The sequence below is a fragment of the Scardinius erythrophthalmus genome (genome assembly GCF_964197995.2).
Source record: "Scardinius erythrophthalmus genome assembly, chromosome: 14".
NCBI lineage: Eukaryota > Metazoa > Chordata > Actinopteri > Cypriniformes > Leuciscidae > Scardinius > Scardinius erythrophthalmus.
In genome coordinates, this window is record NC_138234.1 from 13,339,933 (window position 1) to 13,356,200 (window position 16,268).

General features: G+C 38.6%; 1 protein-coding gene across 1 annotated transcript; it reads left to right on the forward strand.

Annotated features, from left to right (window-relative positions):
• The first annotated feature begins 7,363 nt into the window (after nt 1-7,363).
• On the forward strand, nt 7,364-11,254 carry cela1.6 (chymotrypsin like elastase family member 1, tandem duplicate 6). Its single transcript, XM_081384092.1, has 8 exons — nt 7,364-7,423; nt 7,604-7,695; nt 8,054-8,154; nt 8,994-9,119; nt 10,406-10,542; nt 10,638-10,780; nt 10,869-11,018; nt 11,148-11,254. The coding sequence occupies exons 1-8, from the start codon at nt 7,384-7,386 to the stop codon at nt 11,157-11,159; spliced, it is 801 nt and encodes a 266-aa protein (XP_081240218.1). The 5' UTR covers nt 7,364-7,383; the 3' UTR covers nt 11,160-11,254.
• The last annotated feature ends 5,014 nt before the right edge of the window (nt 11,255-16,268 follow it).

The following is a 16,268-nucleotide window of genomic DNA, read 5'->3' on the forward strand; positions in this document are numbered from 1 at the left end:
TAGGAGCTGTCTTTTTGTGTTTTTTAATGATTAAAACTTCTGCTGTCTTTCATTAATTATATGTATAGCGACAATAAATAGGATGTTAATAACATTGAAAAACAAAACATCTCCAAACAGACAGAATACATATGCAAATAGCTTAAACAGCGATTAACTCTACGTGCAAACACTTTCCATGTAAACAAGTGAAAATAATTAAAGTTTAAAATGATGTATTATCCTTATCTGCCAGTTTGACGACTTATTCAATTTGACAAGTTATGAGTGTCAACTAGCACTGAATAATAACCTCATTTCTACCTCATTGTCAGTAAGACATTAATTTGCTGTTTGACAGGTTTGGGGCTGAAGAACAAGAGGATAAGACCTACCTGTCAGAAAGAAAAATCACAAATGACTAAATGAAATGAAGTTGACATACTTATCCTTGAAACAGGAAGTTAGCGCAGGACAAGTCGGGAAAAGTCGAGGCCACTTCCTTCACAATTACACAATAAAGACAAACAACAAACAATTTTCTAGTTGTTATTGCTAGTCAGAGGCAGGTCATGTTTCATATTTAGGGGGAGGGGCAATGTCATTCACAAGAGCATTTTACTGGACTAAAATATGGAGTGCAGGATGATGTCATCAATGTTTTTGGTCTGTTTTTCCTAAACAAAAATAGAGAATGTGAACAGTCAATTTTTATAAGTGGACTAAAATATAGAATAAGTGCAACCAGACAAACCATAAAACTCCATTGAGAGTCAATTGAGAGATCTTGAGGTTTCAGACATTGCTCAGAATTGCCAGCAAATATGCAATGAAAAGTCATATATCTCAATATGAACTAGAATATTTCTCATTCAAGATCAAATATCTGAGCTGCCATTTCATTTTTTTAAAGTTGATACTTCAATAAAACACAACTCTTATTTTACTTTAATTAGCTATTTAAGAGCAACAAAACTTTCCTGAGGCAAGAGTTGTTCTCGTGAAGTTGGTCTCTCCAAAACAAATCAGCACGAAGCAGGGCCGTGTCATCAGCAAAGCCTGAATAAATGATGATGTAAAATATCGCCTGTGCCGTTGAGGGTGGGACAACAAATCAGGCCGCAGTCCTCCGCGGCCGCTGACACATTCTGACACTGATAGATCCGCGCGAAGGGCCGCTCTTAATTACCTTTTAGCCCAGCGCTGAAGAGAGAGAGCGAGGTTTAGAGGCGGCCATCGGCCGAACGGCAGCGACAGAGATGAATGCTCAAGACTTCCCACGATCAATCAGCCACTCCGGCCTCCTCTGGATCATCTGTCACGTCCCCATGGAAAAGAAAGAAAGAGAAAGCTCTCATTCTCACCCGTTTCACAAAGAAAAGACACGGAAAGAGAGCGACAAGAGATAAAGTGAAAGACAGTTTGGAGGTGTTTAAGAGGAGACTGCGAAAAGCTCAAGGTGGCGCGCCAACACAGGCTGATATAGTTAGTTAACATGCACTTATCAATCGCCTCTGCTGTGGTTTAATTGCAATTAAAGGTTGCAAATTGGCCCGTGATAATTTTCACCAGCGCCAGGATGCATGAGGACATTGATATCTCACACACACACACACACACACACACACACACACACACACACACACACACACACACACACACACACACACACACACACACACACACACACACACACAATTACTTAACTAATTAAATGAGGACAAACTATAAAAATCTTGTTAAAAGGCAGACATTCAGAAAGACAGACAGACAGACATTCAGAAAGACAGACAGAGATAGATAGACGGACAGATAGATAGATCGATCTCTTGTTTCTGCAGCATGTGATGGATCTGTTGATTGGTTTTGTCGAGCAGTTTCAGGGTCACTGACTGGTGCCTCGACCTTGCTCTCGGACTCGCATCAACATGGTCACATGACCCTGACCTGTGACATCACTCAAGACCACCTACAGACAGAAGAACGAAGAAGTCAATAGACTGCACACCCGAATATCAGCCAGCACCAATCAATCAAAACATCATCCAGAGCTTCGCTCAGATCATTTATGGAAATGCAGGGCTGCCTACTGTAGCTCACATTCTGAAATTCACACATCCAAAGTGTGGATACATGTACCTCTGATGAAGAGTTGCCTCTAATCTGTGTGATTTTCTGCACTGCAAACAAATTGGATGCAAGTCAAAATCTTGAATATTTGTATGTATAACTAGATGCTTACAAACTCACACTCTAGCATTGCAAGTAGTTGCTGGCATCGTTTTACAGTTGCTAAGGAGTATTGAGTGTTTTATAGTGTTGCTATGCGGTTGCTAGGGTGCTCTGGCTGGTTGCACAAGTTTAATACTTGTGGATTTGTTCAAATCACCCTAAATGCAATGTTTCTAAATCAATGAATAACACACAAATACACAATTCTGATCTTACTATACAGTCCTCTCACAATAATTTATACAGAGTTAAAATGGCAGGGGTTTTCTAACCATTTCTTCTAAGACTTATAATAAACAAAAAGTATGTTCATTAAAATGTGACTTGAATAGGCTTAGGCAAAGTTATGTTAAACACATATGCAATGCTTGAAGCTCAAATGTGTGACCTTCTGAGTTTACCATATTTGATGCTAAATTTAAACTTTCATTTTGGGTGTACTATACACATTATACGTTTTGTTGCATTTTTGTATTGCAATATATTGTGACACGATATATTGTTATACCCCATAAATAAATGTATGTGGATAAAGCAGCATGAAGTGTGTTTGACCTCTGTGAATGTGGCGTGTCTCTCGGGGAACACGCGGCTGTTGACATGACGCGCCGTGACGAGTGTGTCCACTCTGAGAGCTTTCACCTGTACCTGCATCAGAGCGCACAGGGGACGCTGTCCGCGGGGGTCACGGCGAGTGTGTGAGATGGAGAGCGAATCCTCGAACCCCGCGGGACCTGCAGCGTTCTTAGCAGCTCGCCAGACAGCGAGGCGCTATCAGTGATGAAAAAAGCTCCTGATGTGGCGTCAAGTTTCCAGTTATCTGATGGAAAACTGGATGATGTGCCGGTACACAGCAGCCTCTGGTGACACTCTCATGACGACAGGACACAGCGGAAGAGAGACAGGCAGAGAGAGAGAGAGACACAGGTTGAAAAAGAGAAAGGCAGAAAGAGAGACAGGTGGAAGAGAGAGAGGCTGAGAGAGAGAAGTTGAGAGAGAGACAGGTTGAGAGAGAGAAAGACCGAGAGAGAGACAGGCCGAGAGAGAGAAAGGTTGAGAGAGAGACTGGTGGAAGAGAGAGAGGCCGAGAGATAGAGGTTGAGAGAGAGACAGGTTGAGAGACAGGCCGAGAAAGAGACAAGTTGAGAGATAGGCAGAGAGAGAGAGAGACACAGGTTGAAAAAGAGAAAGGCAGAGAGAGAGAGACAGGTGGAAGAGAGAGAGGCTGAGAGAGAGAAGTTGAGAGAGAGACAGGTTAAGAGAAAGACAGGCAGAGAGAGACAGATTGAGAGAGAGACAGGCCGAGAGAAAGACAGGCTGAGAGAGAGACAGGTTGAGAGAAAGACAGGTTGAGAGAAAGACAGGCAGAGAGAGAGACAGGTTAAGAGAGAGACAGGCCGAGGGAGAGACAGGTTGAGAGAGAGACAGGCCGAGAGAGAGACAGGTTGAGAGAAAGACAGGTTGAGAGAAAGACAGGCGAGAGAGAGACAGGTTGAGAGAGAGACAGGCCGAGAGAGAGACAGGTTGAGAGAGAGACAGGCCGAGGGAGAGACAGGTTGAGAGAGAGACAGGCCGAGAGAGAGACAGGCCGAGAGAGAGACAGGTCCCTCCTGTCTTTCTTCTCTGGTCTGGACTGCATTTAACGCCATGAAAGAACCTTAGAGAAGATAATGATAAAATTATTAAATGAGTGAGGATCATTCTGCAATAGTGCTGCATAAAAATATTATCATAAATTTTTGTAAATATATATATTATTATATAATATAATATGTGTATGTGTATGTATATATACATATATATTTAAGTTTTATCAAAAACTTTCAACTTAATATTCAATAATAAAGGTTTGTTTTATAAATATATTTAATTTTATAAAATATATGATCAAAATGTATTTTATAATCAATATATAAATAAAAAGCTGAATAAATATGAATGTATGTTATGCACAATATATATGCATAATCTTTATACTCCACAAGAAACTTGGATATAACTCAAAAGTTAAAGCACATTTTCCCAGCTGGTTTGAAGCTGTCTGCAAATCGACATTCATGATTTTTACACTCTGGTATTTACTATCTCTCTTCATCTAAAATTCTGAAATATCTACAGCAAATCAAGTCATCTACTCTCTTAAAAGAGACTTTTATTTTTAGCCTTTAAGTTTTAAGTTTAAGTTTTAGCTTTAAAAATGTTTCAGCAGACGAACCAAAGAGATTACAAAATACATTTCCAGAACACCAATAAAATATCATCTCAATCCCACCAGTATCAGAGCCACATCTGAACATGATGTTTCACACGGCGTACACTGAAAGTATGAAAGGAATCTGCGTTTTGCTGCAGAACTCTCAACTCAGGTACTTAAACTTCTTGGGATCTGATGTGAACCAAACTTCTCACTAAATCTTGACTCTTTTCATTCTCCGTACATGGGAAACTCTTGGAAATGTTCTGAACGCCCCGCCATGAATTTCATCAGAACAAGTCATTAACTTTCAAACCCCACAAACTCATTTGCGGGAGCTCAAATCCTCCCTTCATTAAGTGATGACATTCTATCATGAACAAACATCTTTAATTAAAGCATCAGATCCGCACGTTTGACTCTCAGAGGTGTCGTGAGAGCGACGGATGATCGTGTGGAGTCGTGGACGGGACGCTCCTGCTCTCAGCCCAGAGGCCCTGATGTTGGCATCAATTACCAGTCGGGACGGCTATCTTTCTAATGGACTCTGATAAGAGAATAATCCAAACGCAGGCGCTTTAATGACTTCTGCTTTAATTAGTGACAGTATAAAAGGTGATTTGGTGTTTCTATTGTGCTCGGGTCTTTTGTGCGAGCGATCACGTGTTTGAACGGCCGCTGTTTGCATGGTGAAGTGGTGTGAAAGGAGTTTTTATGAGCTCTGGGATGAAGACTGAGCTGGGAATGAACTGAATGAACCTACAACCAAAGTCAGGGCCAATGTCAAAGAGTTAGACATTCATGCAAGAAACAACGAGAGAAAGTCATGTGTTGAATCAGTTGAATCAGATTCAAAAAACATTGTTACAGTGTTCAAAGTCATAATTTGTATCATATTTTCAAGTTATGTCATATTAGTCAAACCAAAAATGATTCAGACACTAGATATATTTTTTTTACTATGGGTGCAGGACACTATAGTTCATTTATGTAAGTGAGGATAGCAAGGTGTCTGAATAAACTTTGGTTTGACTGTATATATATATATATATATATATATATATATATATATATATATATATATATATATATCCATTGTATATATGCATATGTATATATTTACAATAATGTTAGTTATATTTATTCACAATTATGTATCAATTATTACATTATTAATATTACATATTATAAGATTACAAATCTTACCATATCTATATCTATCCACCATATATATCTATAGAAATGTGTGTGTTATTGAAAGATCTACAAAAATAATAGAAAAACAGGTTTAAACACACACACACACACACATAAGATAAACAATTCAGTCCGACCTGATCAGATTATTCTTGAAGGCACTTCAGTGACCAGCGTGTGACCTTTCATAGGAAGACTAGAGGTGAGAAGAATAAATGTTTTCAGTCGTGGTGAAAGGTCACGTCATCACATTGAGGTCAGCAACTCAAAAAAACACTATCAGTGTAGCGTACCTGTAAACTAGATCTATCTATCTATCTATCTATCTATCTATCTATCTATCTATCTATCTATCTATCTATCTATCTATCTATCTATCTATCTATCTATCTATCTATCTATCTATCTATCTATCTATCTATCTATCTATCTATCTATCTGGTGTTTGCTTCAGCATGGAAAAAGAAAAGAAGTGATGGAAAAAGAAAAGAAGTTAACAGAAGAGTCTGAGTGACACCAATGGAAGTTTCTAGAAGAGTTAGTTCAGTCTGCAGGTTTCAGTTTGCTGTGCGCTGCCTCCCTCTAGTGTTCAACAGGAAAACTGTCACTGCACAACATTCACACAGATGAAGTTATCAATCCTATTTACAGTAGTTCAGCACTGATATAGTGACATGTTCAAGAAGATCAAATCATAGTATCTCTGTAAATGTGTTTAGAGTTTGGTATAGAGCGCAGAAATCTTGCAAAAGAGATCTTGTATAACGCCTCATTCTAATCAACAGGTGACATTTGTGACTAAACTCCTGGAAAAGCCAAATATAAGTCTTATCATGCTGAGGTCACAATTTCCTTATCAATATCAGCACTAAACCTACAAACACGCTCCCTGTGATTCACAAAAGAACAGATCCGTCAGCATAATTAAGAGCGCTAGTTTATTAAAACTTGATCACTTAAACAGCTTATTTAGATTTACTTATAAATTATTTTAAATATTTCCACGCTACATGATAAAAATGTCTAGTACATAAAATGGCAATAAAATATATAAAAATATACACAATTATAGAAAATAATAATTATTGTTTTATAAATATTTTATAATTTTTACTTGTTTTAATATACTTTATATAAATAAATAAATAAATAAATAAATAAATAAATAGTTGACATGAAATACTTTCATTTGCAAGTTCTGTAGTGTGACATGCTGCATCTACAACTACACAAGCTAAACGGCTAAAACAACAGCATTTTTATAATTCTTTAATAATTATTATGCATGCAATGTTTATAGTTGCATATAGTAGGTTTGTTTTTGTATATATTTGGAATTTCATACTTTTAAAAACTTACTTAAAATATACACGTTCTTTATAGGTTCACATAAATAGTACATTAATATCTTGATGTTGACAAAAATTATAAATAAATTTTAATTAAATTAACAAATTCATAACAAATTTACGAATTTAAGTAATACATGACGAAATGCACATTAAACCATGCATGAACTTTATATCAGGTGCAAAAGTGAGATGCTGAGATGTCTCAACTCAAAGCTAACGCAGGTCAAGCCTTTGTGCCAAACTAGATAAACAAGTTTATTCTGCAACTGGAACATTGGCCTTGGCAGTGGTGATATCTGTGGGATTCACACACCTGTGGGCATCAGCCATGAGTAAACACCTGTTCCGTACGGTGCTGTGAACTTCTGAGGGCATATATATGGACGATGGAACAGTTCAGAGTGCAGAAAGACCAGACAGACTGCAAACATGCTGAGGATCTTGTTGTTGAGTGTGCTGGCCGCCCTGGGTAAGACGCCTCTCTCTTTCTGTTGAGAAAACCACTAAATCACTTTTTTTAGTGATTAAACGATTAAACGATTTTACCAAGTTAATAAATGTGAATGTACTCAGCTCAGTCTATATGGGCTCAAACTACAAAATTACTACACTCCTAGTATGTCTAAGTGTGTATTTTTTTTGTGTCCAGCGCTGGCTGAGCCCAGATACATGGAGGATCAGACCATTGAGGAGCGGGTTGTGGGTGGAGAGGTGGCAAGACCCAACTCCTGGCCTTGGCAGGTACGACATTTTTAACATTAACTCAATGCTTTTTTTTGGTGGTTTTCCACAACTTAATGGACATGGTTGTACCAACTTAAGGTGGTCAAGCTATTTTTCTAAATATGGTAAAGGTTTGTTGGTGTCCCACTAACAAGATCAAGATGGTGGTCTACAAATCAGGTTGACCTCGGCAACACAATAATGGCCATAAATGTATAGCTTTATACCAAGTGAAAACTTGAAGCTGATTATAACTGGATTTTCCTACATCAGTAATATCGAATCGGCCCGTTAAGTTACTAAAATACCACTCATATTGAAATTGATAATCCTTTCATATTTTCAAATTCTAACTAAATCACCATCTCTTTCTCAGATCTCTCTCCAGTACCTGTCCGGCGGCAGCTACCATCATACCTGTGGTGGGTCTCTGGTCAGAAGGAACTGGGTGATGACCGCTGCTCACTGCGTTGACACGTAATGAATACACGTCTTTTGTATCTAAATGGTTAAGAAACAACACAAACATCTGATAAACTGAGACAGATCACATGATGAGTATGAATCTGAAGGAGTTTGAGGTCTCTGCAGAACAAAAGTGGGCGTTTCTAAATTTGTGGCCGTTTTCAAACCGAACCGGTGGGGATTTCTAAATCATGGAATTAAAATGATGCGCTTTACCTGACCCAACCCAAACCCTACTGTCACTGTGACGTGGGCAAATCAGGTAACGTGGTTGAAAACACCCCATTATGTCCTGCAGAGACCTGTTGACCTTATTCAGAGCAGCGCCATGCCAGGTATGCAAGCAAGGCTGTGAGCCATAGACTGTGTTAATAGCATTTACTGTAAACAGAATTTACCACAGCTCATGTTGTCCTGAGATTTTTTCCTGTAAAAATATTTTTGCAGTGTTCAACAGCAGAACAATCCCAAAACACATTAAATAACAGTACAACCCTCTGACTGAAGAGATTAATGTATATTCCTCACAGCCTCGCTTTCATTCCCGTTTAAAATCAAAGATGGCGCTGCTGTGAATAAGGTCTATTCTTGATCTGAAGCGCGCCTCATAGGACTGGTGCAGTTCGCCCTCTGGCGGCAGATGTAATACACATTCAATGTGTTTGCAAAACATTTTTGATAGTAGCCTACTCATACAATGGATTCAGATAGCTGTGTATTAACAATCAAAACTGTGATAATTTTGTCAATTTTTCACATTTAATCAGGACCCACACTGACTAGTTAATGGAAGTGTCGTGCCTTTAAGACAGCGTCAATAAAAAAGTGTTCACTTGAACGTGTTTCCTCAGATCGAGAACTTGGCGTATTGTCCTGGGCGACCACGACATCTACAACCACGAGGGTCGCGAGCAGTACATGACCGTCAGTCAAGTCATCATCCACCCCAACTGGAACAGAAACAATGTGGCCTCTGGGTGCGTATAACACTGTATATACAGGAATCTAGAGTAGACTGTATCGATTATACAACGAAACACAAACAACAATAGTCTACTATTTTAATACTATATAAAGTAAATACATTTACTGTAATATATGACTGTCTCGACCATTTAACGTGCGCAGCACACTCAGTTGTATTGATAATTCTTCGCGGCTTTCGGAAATGCTCAATTGTGATTGGTCAACCGTAGCATTTAGCTGTCACAGGTTTACTATTAATAACTTTCACCTGTTCACCCATAGCAACGTTGTAGCCTATATTATTCGGCTGATTTTTTGGCGCCATTTTCATATCTTGTATCACTCCGCTAGCGCTAACAAATTACATCTTGAATACTAGTTTTGTAGTCAAAATACCCTTGAAGGACTTTAGTAGTAGTATAAGTAAAACTCTACATTATTGCAGAGTTTTTTCTACATTATAATGGACCACTTTTTATTAGCGGAAGACTTAAAGATAACAGTAATATACAGGTAAAATTATAAATAAAATAAAAAAAACTCAGATCAATATTTCATGTTCAACACTTAGGGTTCAGTCAGACCACCTTCTCTATTTATTATTTTGTTATTTTTGGTTACACTTTATTTTATAGTGTCCTTGTTACATATGTTACATGTACTTACATAGTAATAGCAGTAAATTATGCATAATTATATGCAGCTAACCCTCAACCAAACCCTAGTCCTACCCTAACATTATAGTAAGTACATGCAGTTAATTATTAATACTCAGTACTAAAATATATAATTACACTGTAACAATGGCACCTTAAAATAAAGTGTAACCCTTTATTTTAAGGTGATGTAGTTATGTTGTACTTACTCAAACAAGTAAGTAATAACTATACTTACTATAGAGTTATGGTTAGGGTTTGGTTTAGGCTTAGTTACTTGTGATTATGCATCATTTGCTGTTATTACCATAGTTGTACATAAAAAGTACATAACATGTAACTACATCACCTTAAAATGATGTGTTACCTTATTTTTGCAGTAATGACAGTAAACACATCATATATCAACAATTACGCATTTAACTTTAAGGCCGCACATGCAACTACTGTATATCTGCAATTACACATAATATCAAAGCAGCATAGAGAATGAGTTTTTGACATAAGTTGCATGACTACCTGGACTTACATCATCGACACAACATCCATGATGGTATTAAAGATTTTCGAAAGTTATAGCGCCCCCTAGTATGAGAAATGAAATGCGCCTTCTAGACTGTGATGTGTCCTTTGTTTTACAGATATGATATCGCTCTTATGCGTCTGTCCTCTGATGCCTCTCTGAACACGTATGTGCAGCTGGCCGCCCTTCCACCCTCTGGACAGGTTCTGCCCCACAACAACAACTGTTACATCACCGGCTGGGGCCGCACTCAGAGTCAGTTTCACTTCACATAGCTTTGACGTTGCCTGAAATCATTTGCATGTACTCATTTCTGATTCCTTCCTCTTATGGATGTGATCTTCATTTAGCTGGTGGGTCACTCTCCGCTCAGCTGAAACAGGCCTACCTGCCCGTGGTGGCCCACAGTACCTGCTCTCGTAGCGACTGGTGGGGAAGCACCGTGAAGAACACCATGGTGTGCGCTGGTGGCGGCAGCTTGTCTGGATGCCAGGTGAGAAAGACTGGCTGACAAACAGATCATGAAGAGTTTCATACTGCAGTAAAATGTCTAATTTTGTCTCCTGTTGTGTTGTTTTTAGGGTGACTCTGGCGGTCCTCTGAACTGTCAGGTCAGCGGTCAGTACGTCGTCCATGGTGTGACCAGCTTTGTGTCATCATCGGGTTGTAATGCCTACCAGAAGCCAACAGTCTTCACTCGTGTGTCTGCCTACAGCAGCTGGATTAGTGGAGTAAGTGCAATTATATCATGATTATAATAAAACTTTACATAAGTAACTAACAAGCAATCAATGTCATGACTGTATCTTATAATACTCTGTTTTCATTTCATATTTCTTGTGCCATTTTGTTCATTTCAGATCATTGGATAAGTGGACAAACTGAGAAGATGAAAGAAAAACATCCTCCATTTATCAGCGCTTAACATCTGCAATGGCAAACAATATTTACAATAAACTTTACATCTAATCTTGGGCTGCTTTTGAATCATTTTAAAGATGTGTGTCCTCGTTTCTGTCACATACTGCACTGAGACACAAAGGTTGAGGATCCAAATGGAGTTTTATTGAACAGAGGGTAGACGTAATCCAGAAAACAGGCAATATGCCAAAAACATTGGGTAATCAGTCCAAACAATAACAGGGGCACAGGGGCACAGGCCTAAAAAGGAAAATCCAAGGACAGGCAGAGATCAAAACCAAGAACATGGGAATAACAGACAGAACGCTCAGAATCGCAGTACAAGCACTAAACAAGACTTCGCAGGGAATAAATGTGAAAACCAGGCTATTATAGGGTGAGTTAAACAAGGTAATGAGACACAGGTGAACGTGATAATGGATGATAGTCTGAACTAAGGATTATGGGGAATGGAGTCTGTGGATGTGTGGTATTGTCCTGGTGGAGTACCCTCTGATGGTAATCCCAGGCACTCTCACTGGTAATCATTACATAGCCCCCCTCCTAAGGAGCGGCTTCCAGACGGCCCAGGCTTGGTAGTCATAATGTGAAGAAACTTAGTCTTGGTAGAGACAATGTGGAGAGGTTCTGGTGTGGGAACCAAAGGACAGGGAGGCACATTAAACACAGGACTAGCAATCATCAGAACTGGGCATGCTGGTGACTGTGGTGGGCCAAGCTCCGTGGACACTGGATCTTGGAGTGTGGTGCCCCTCCCCAAAAAACGTTTAGGGGACATGTCCTCCTCAACCTCCCCAACAGTGAAGGAGGAACCAGTCAAATGAAGGGAACCTAGGAATTCGCACAATGATCCTCGAGGACCACCACGGATAAGCTTAGTAAGGAAACAATCATTGAGTCCGTAACAAAAGAAGTCAACGAGAGCATAGTCAGGAAGGCCAGAGAAATTTGCAATGTTTAAGAAGTCCTGGATGTGGTCCTCAAGGGACAGATTACCTTGCCTCAAACTAATGATTTGCACTGCTGTATCCATTGGAGGCAAAGTCTTCTGTCACGTACTGCTCCGAGACACGAAGGTTGAGGATTCAAATGCAGTTTTATTGAACAGAGACGTAATCCAGAAAACAGGCAAGAGGTCAGAAACACTGGGTAATCAGTAGTGAAGGCAATTTCAAAACACTGCTTCATGAAGCATCGAAATCTTTACGAATCTTTTGTGCCGAATCAATGGTTCGGAGCGTGTATCAAACTGCCAGAGTCACGTGATTTCAGTAAACAAGGCTTCATTATGTCATAACTGTTTCGAAACACTTTGAAATTTCAATTGTTCACCACTGGGGGGCGATGCTCTCTGTCAACACATGAATCAGGAAGAGTCACTGAGAACCAATGAACAAGTGTCTGTGGGTTTTACCTGATCTCTGATCAGTTTAATTAATTTGTAGACGTTTTAATTAGACAGTATAATTAAAATGAATAGTCTCTTATTGGACTGTTAGCTGAGCCATTAATATAACAAACAAAACCAACCCTGACATTTGATAAAAGAACATATAGACACTTGATAATCTTAAAAGACGATTAGATAATTGCATTTAAAAGATTGCAATAGATTTGTAAAAGGTGTTTTTCTGCATGTTTGGTCCGGGTTTTTGTTGCATTTAAACTGTTCTGACCACTAGGGGTCACAGAGAAGACGGATGTCGGATTGTTTCGAAGCTTCGACACAATACGGCACATTTGCTTCAACTGTTTCACAAAGCCTCGACCTGCCCACCACTAGTAATCAGCCCACACAATAACAGGGGCACAGGGGCACAGGCAAAAAGGAAAACCCATGGACAGGCAGAGATCAAAACCAAGAACATGGGAATAACAGACAGAATGCTCAGAATTGCAGAAAAAACAAAAAAATACTTTGCAGGGAAAGAATGTGAAAACCAGGCTATTATAGTGTGAGTTAAATAATGTAATGAGACTCAGGTGAATGTGATAATGGATGATAGTTTGAACTAAGGATTATGGGGAATGGAGTCTGTGGATGTGTTGTATTGTCCTGGTGGAGTACCCTCTGATGGTAATCCTGGACACTCTCACTGGTGATCGTTACAGTTTATTCCAGTTTGATTAAAGGCAATAAATACATTTAGTAGGGCACTTAACTATTTGAAGTTTTTTTTTTTTTTAAAGTGGAACTTTAAATTGTTCATACGTAATGGTCCCGACATATTAACCAGTTCACCCATTCAGACCTTGTGGCCATTGGAATGGACATTGTTTTTTGTTTTTAAACCAATGCACTTTTATGTTTTATATAATATGAGTAATGCATGGTCACTGATTGGTCCCTGATAAACCAAACCAATAACAATTAATGAAAATATGGTGTCCTTTGTTGTGGAGATGTAAAAAAAAATCTAATTCAAATTAATTAATGAGTTCATAAAAATGTGGGTTTTTTTGGGGGGGGGTTTTAGATACATTTTTACATTTAAGATGAGCAAATATCAAGTAGGTAAAAAATGTTTTTGATCAGTGGTAAAAAAAAAAAAAAGGTCTGTAGGGGATAACAACATTTTGGTGAAATTTTGTGAGCAAAAAGGTCCATTGTCAATAGTGACAAACAATGGTTATGTTGACTGTACCTTAAAACTGTATTTTGTTGAAGTAAACTTGAGAATATTTTAGTTTTTACTATCTTTCCAGAACAGACTTCATCAGATTGTGGTTTACAAACCACATTAAGATATTAAGATATTAATACCAGCAGTATATCTGTCTTATATGAATATTTATTAATTGAACAGATATTTTTCACAAATTATTTTGAAATGAGAATAAAATAAAAGCCATTCATCCAAGGAGCACACATACAAGCAGTGAAATAAAAAAAAAAAAAAAAAAAAAAACAGACCCGCAATAAAACTCGAAGCAGACTCATTATAACCTCATTAATATTCAAACTGATAATATTACCAATTATAAATCATTGTCCAATTGACAAGAGTCAGGCAGATTTCAGCCAATAAGAAATATAGCACTGTCTAATACAAAACACACAGTAACAAATACAGTACATTTATGGTCCATACACTAACAAGTTAATGACTGTAGTAAAATAAATTCATAAATATAATATAAAAAATATATGACAATTTCAGTTATTATCACATATGTGCACAAGCACCAAATTAAAATAATTATAAATTCTCTAAAATTGTTTACATGATGTCATACAAAATGTGCAAAAACACACAGTTATATTTAAGCGTATACCTCCTGCTCATCCCCTCTGTCTGTATTTCTTTCTCTCTCTGTAACAAAACAAGCTATAGGTGAAAAAGGTTGATGTCACAGCTACTATTTATAATAAGTGTCAATGTGCAACCAATAACCATGTTTAAAAACCAAGCATTTCTACCTGATCAAAAGAACACTCAAAATAATACACTGCTGAGTGTCAAACCGTAAAGTTAAAATTAACTCTTGGTAGGCTTACTTATAGTTGTCTCTTTACACTGTATTGTGTTTTGTGTGTTATAAAAAAATAAAAACTGTTGCACTGGACACAGTATGAATGACCACGGGACTTCACTTCAGCAGCAAAATGGACATGCGGTTGACATATCACACAAGGACAATGATAACACCACTCCGCCACAACAACCTCTGCTCACGGACTCAATCTCAGCTGAACCCTGCCCACAGAGCTTACCACAGACAGACATATCAGAACTGCTTGAAGATTCAGCACCCAAGGATGACTTCCTGGAAAACAGCCAGGGAAGTCAGGACAGCATATTACAGCCTCCTATAACACCAGAGCAACAGCCCCTTTCACCAGACACGTTATCCCTCTCTCCAGCATCGCCACTTCTGTGCTTCTCACAGAAAATGGAAGAACGGTGTATGCTGGAACCAGACTATCCCACTCTTTTGCTGCAAGCCCCCAGATACCAACCAAAAAAAGACAGGCACCATTACCACCAAAGCCTGCGGGCCCAGCTCGCCCTCCCCCTCCTGTGAGAGCTCTTCGGCCTCTGCCACAACGCCAGGGCCCACACCCTCCTCCATCTGCTCGAGGTGAACCAAAAATTGATTTTAAAGTATTATTACTGGTATATAAATCATTCAATGGCCTAGGACCTCAATACATTGCAGATCCACTGAATATAAACCCAACAGATCACTCAGATCATTAGGATCATATCAGCTAGAAAGACCAAGGGTTCACTCTAAGCATGGCGAGTCCGCCTTTAGCTATTATGCCAGCCGCAGCTGGAACCAGCTTCCAGAGGAGATCAGATGTGCTCCTACAGTAGTCACTTTCAAATCCAGACTCAAAACACATCTGTTTAACTATGCATTTACTGAATGAGCACTGTGCCAATGTTCGTCCGACTGTTTGTACTGTACTGTACTGTACTGTACTGTATTTTTTATTTTTCTAAACTGTTTTAATTATTCTTATTTCTTTTTATAATTTTAATTTCTTCTATGTAAAGCACTTTGAATTGCCATTGTGTATGAAATGTGCTATATAAATAAACTTGCCTTGCCTTGCCTTGCACTTTATATATTTAGCACCTTATAATATTGCAACTAGCTAATTTTTGCAAACAAATTGGTAATTTGCACTTTATATTTGTATATTGTACCCTCTCTGTAAATTGTTTTTTATATTGTATTAACTGTCTTTGCTATGTTATTTTAACTTTGTTATGTAATTTTAACTGTGTAGGACCAGTGGCGTACCGCACATCTCTGAGGCCCCCCCGCAAAGAAGGCGACGGGGCCCCTCCCACCAGCAGTGATGCTAATAATTCTAATTTTGTCAAGAATTATAAAAAATCGTCAATAAGCTCATAATTTGTAAATAGTCTAAATGTTTAGTTTTAACAACAATTTTAAAAAGCTGGCTATGTCTATTTTGATGTTTCTGTGCAAGTTCAGCAGACAGTGAGGTTCGGGTTTGTTCCGAGCTCGTGAGCGGAGAGCTGAACCTATTCCGCTCCGCTCACTCATTCCGCAGGGTCGCTCGCTCAACCCAGAATGGCCTG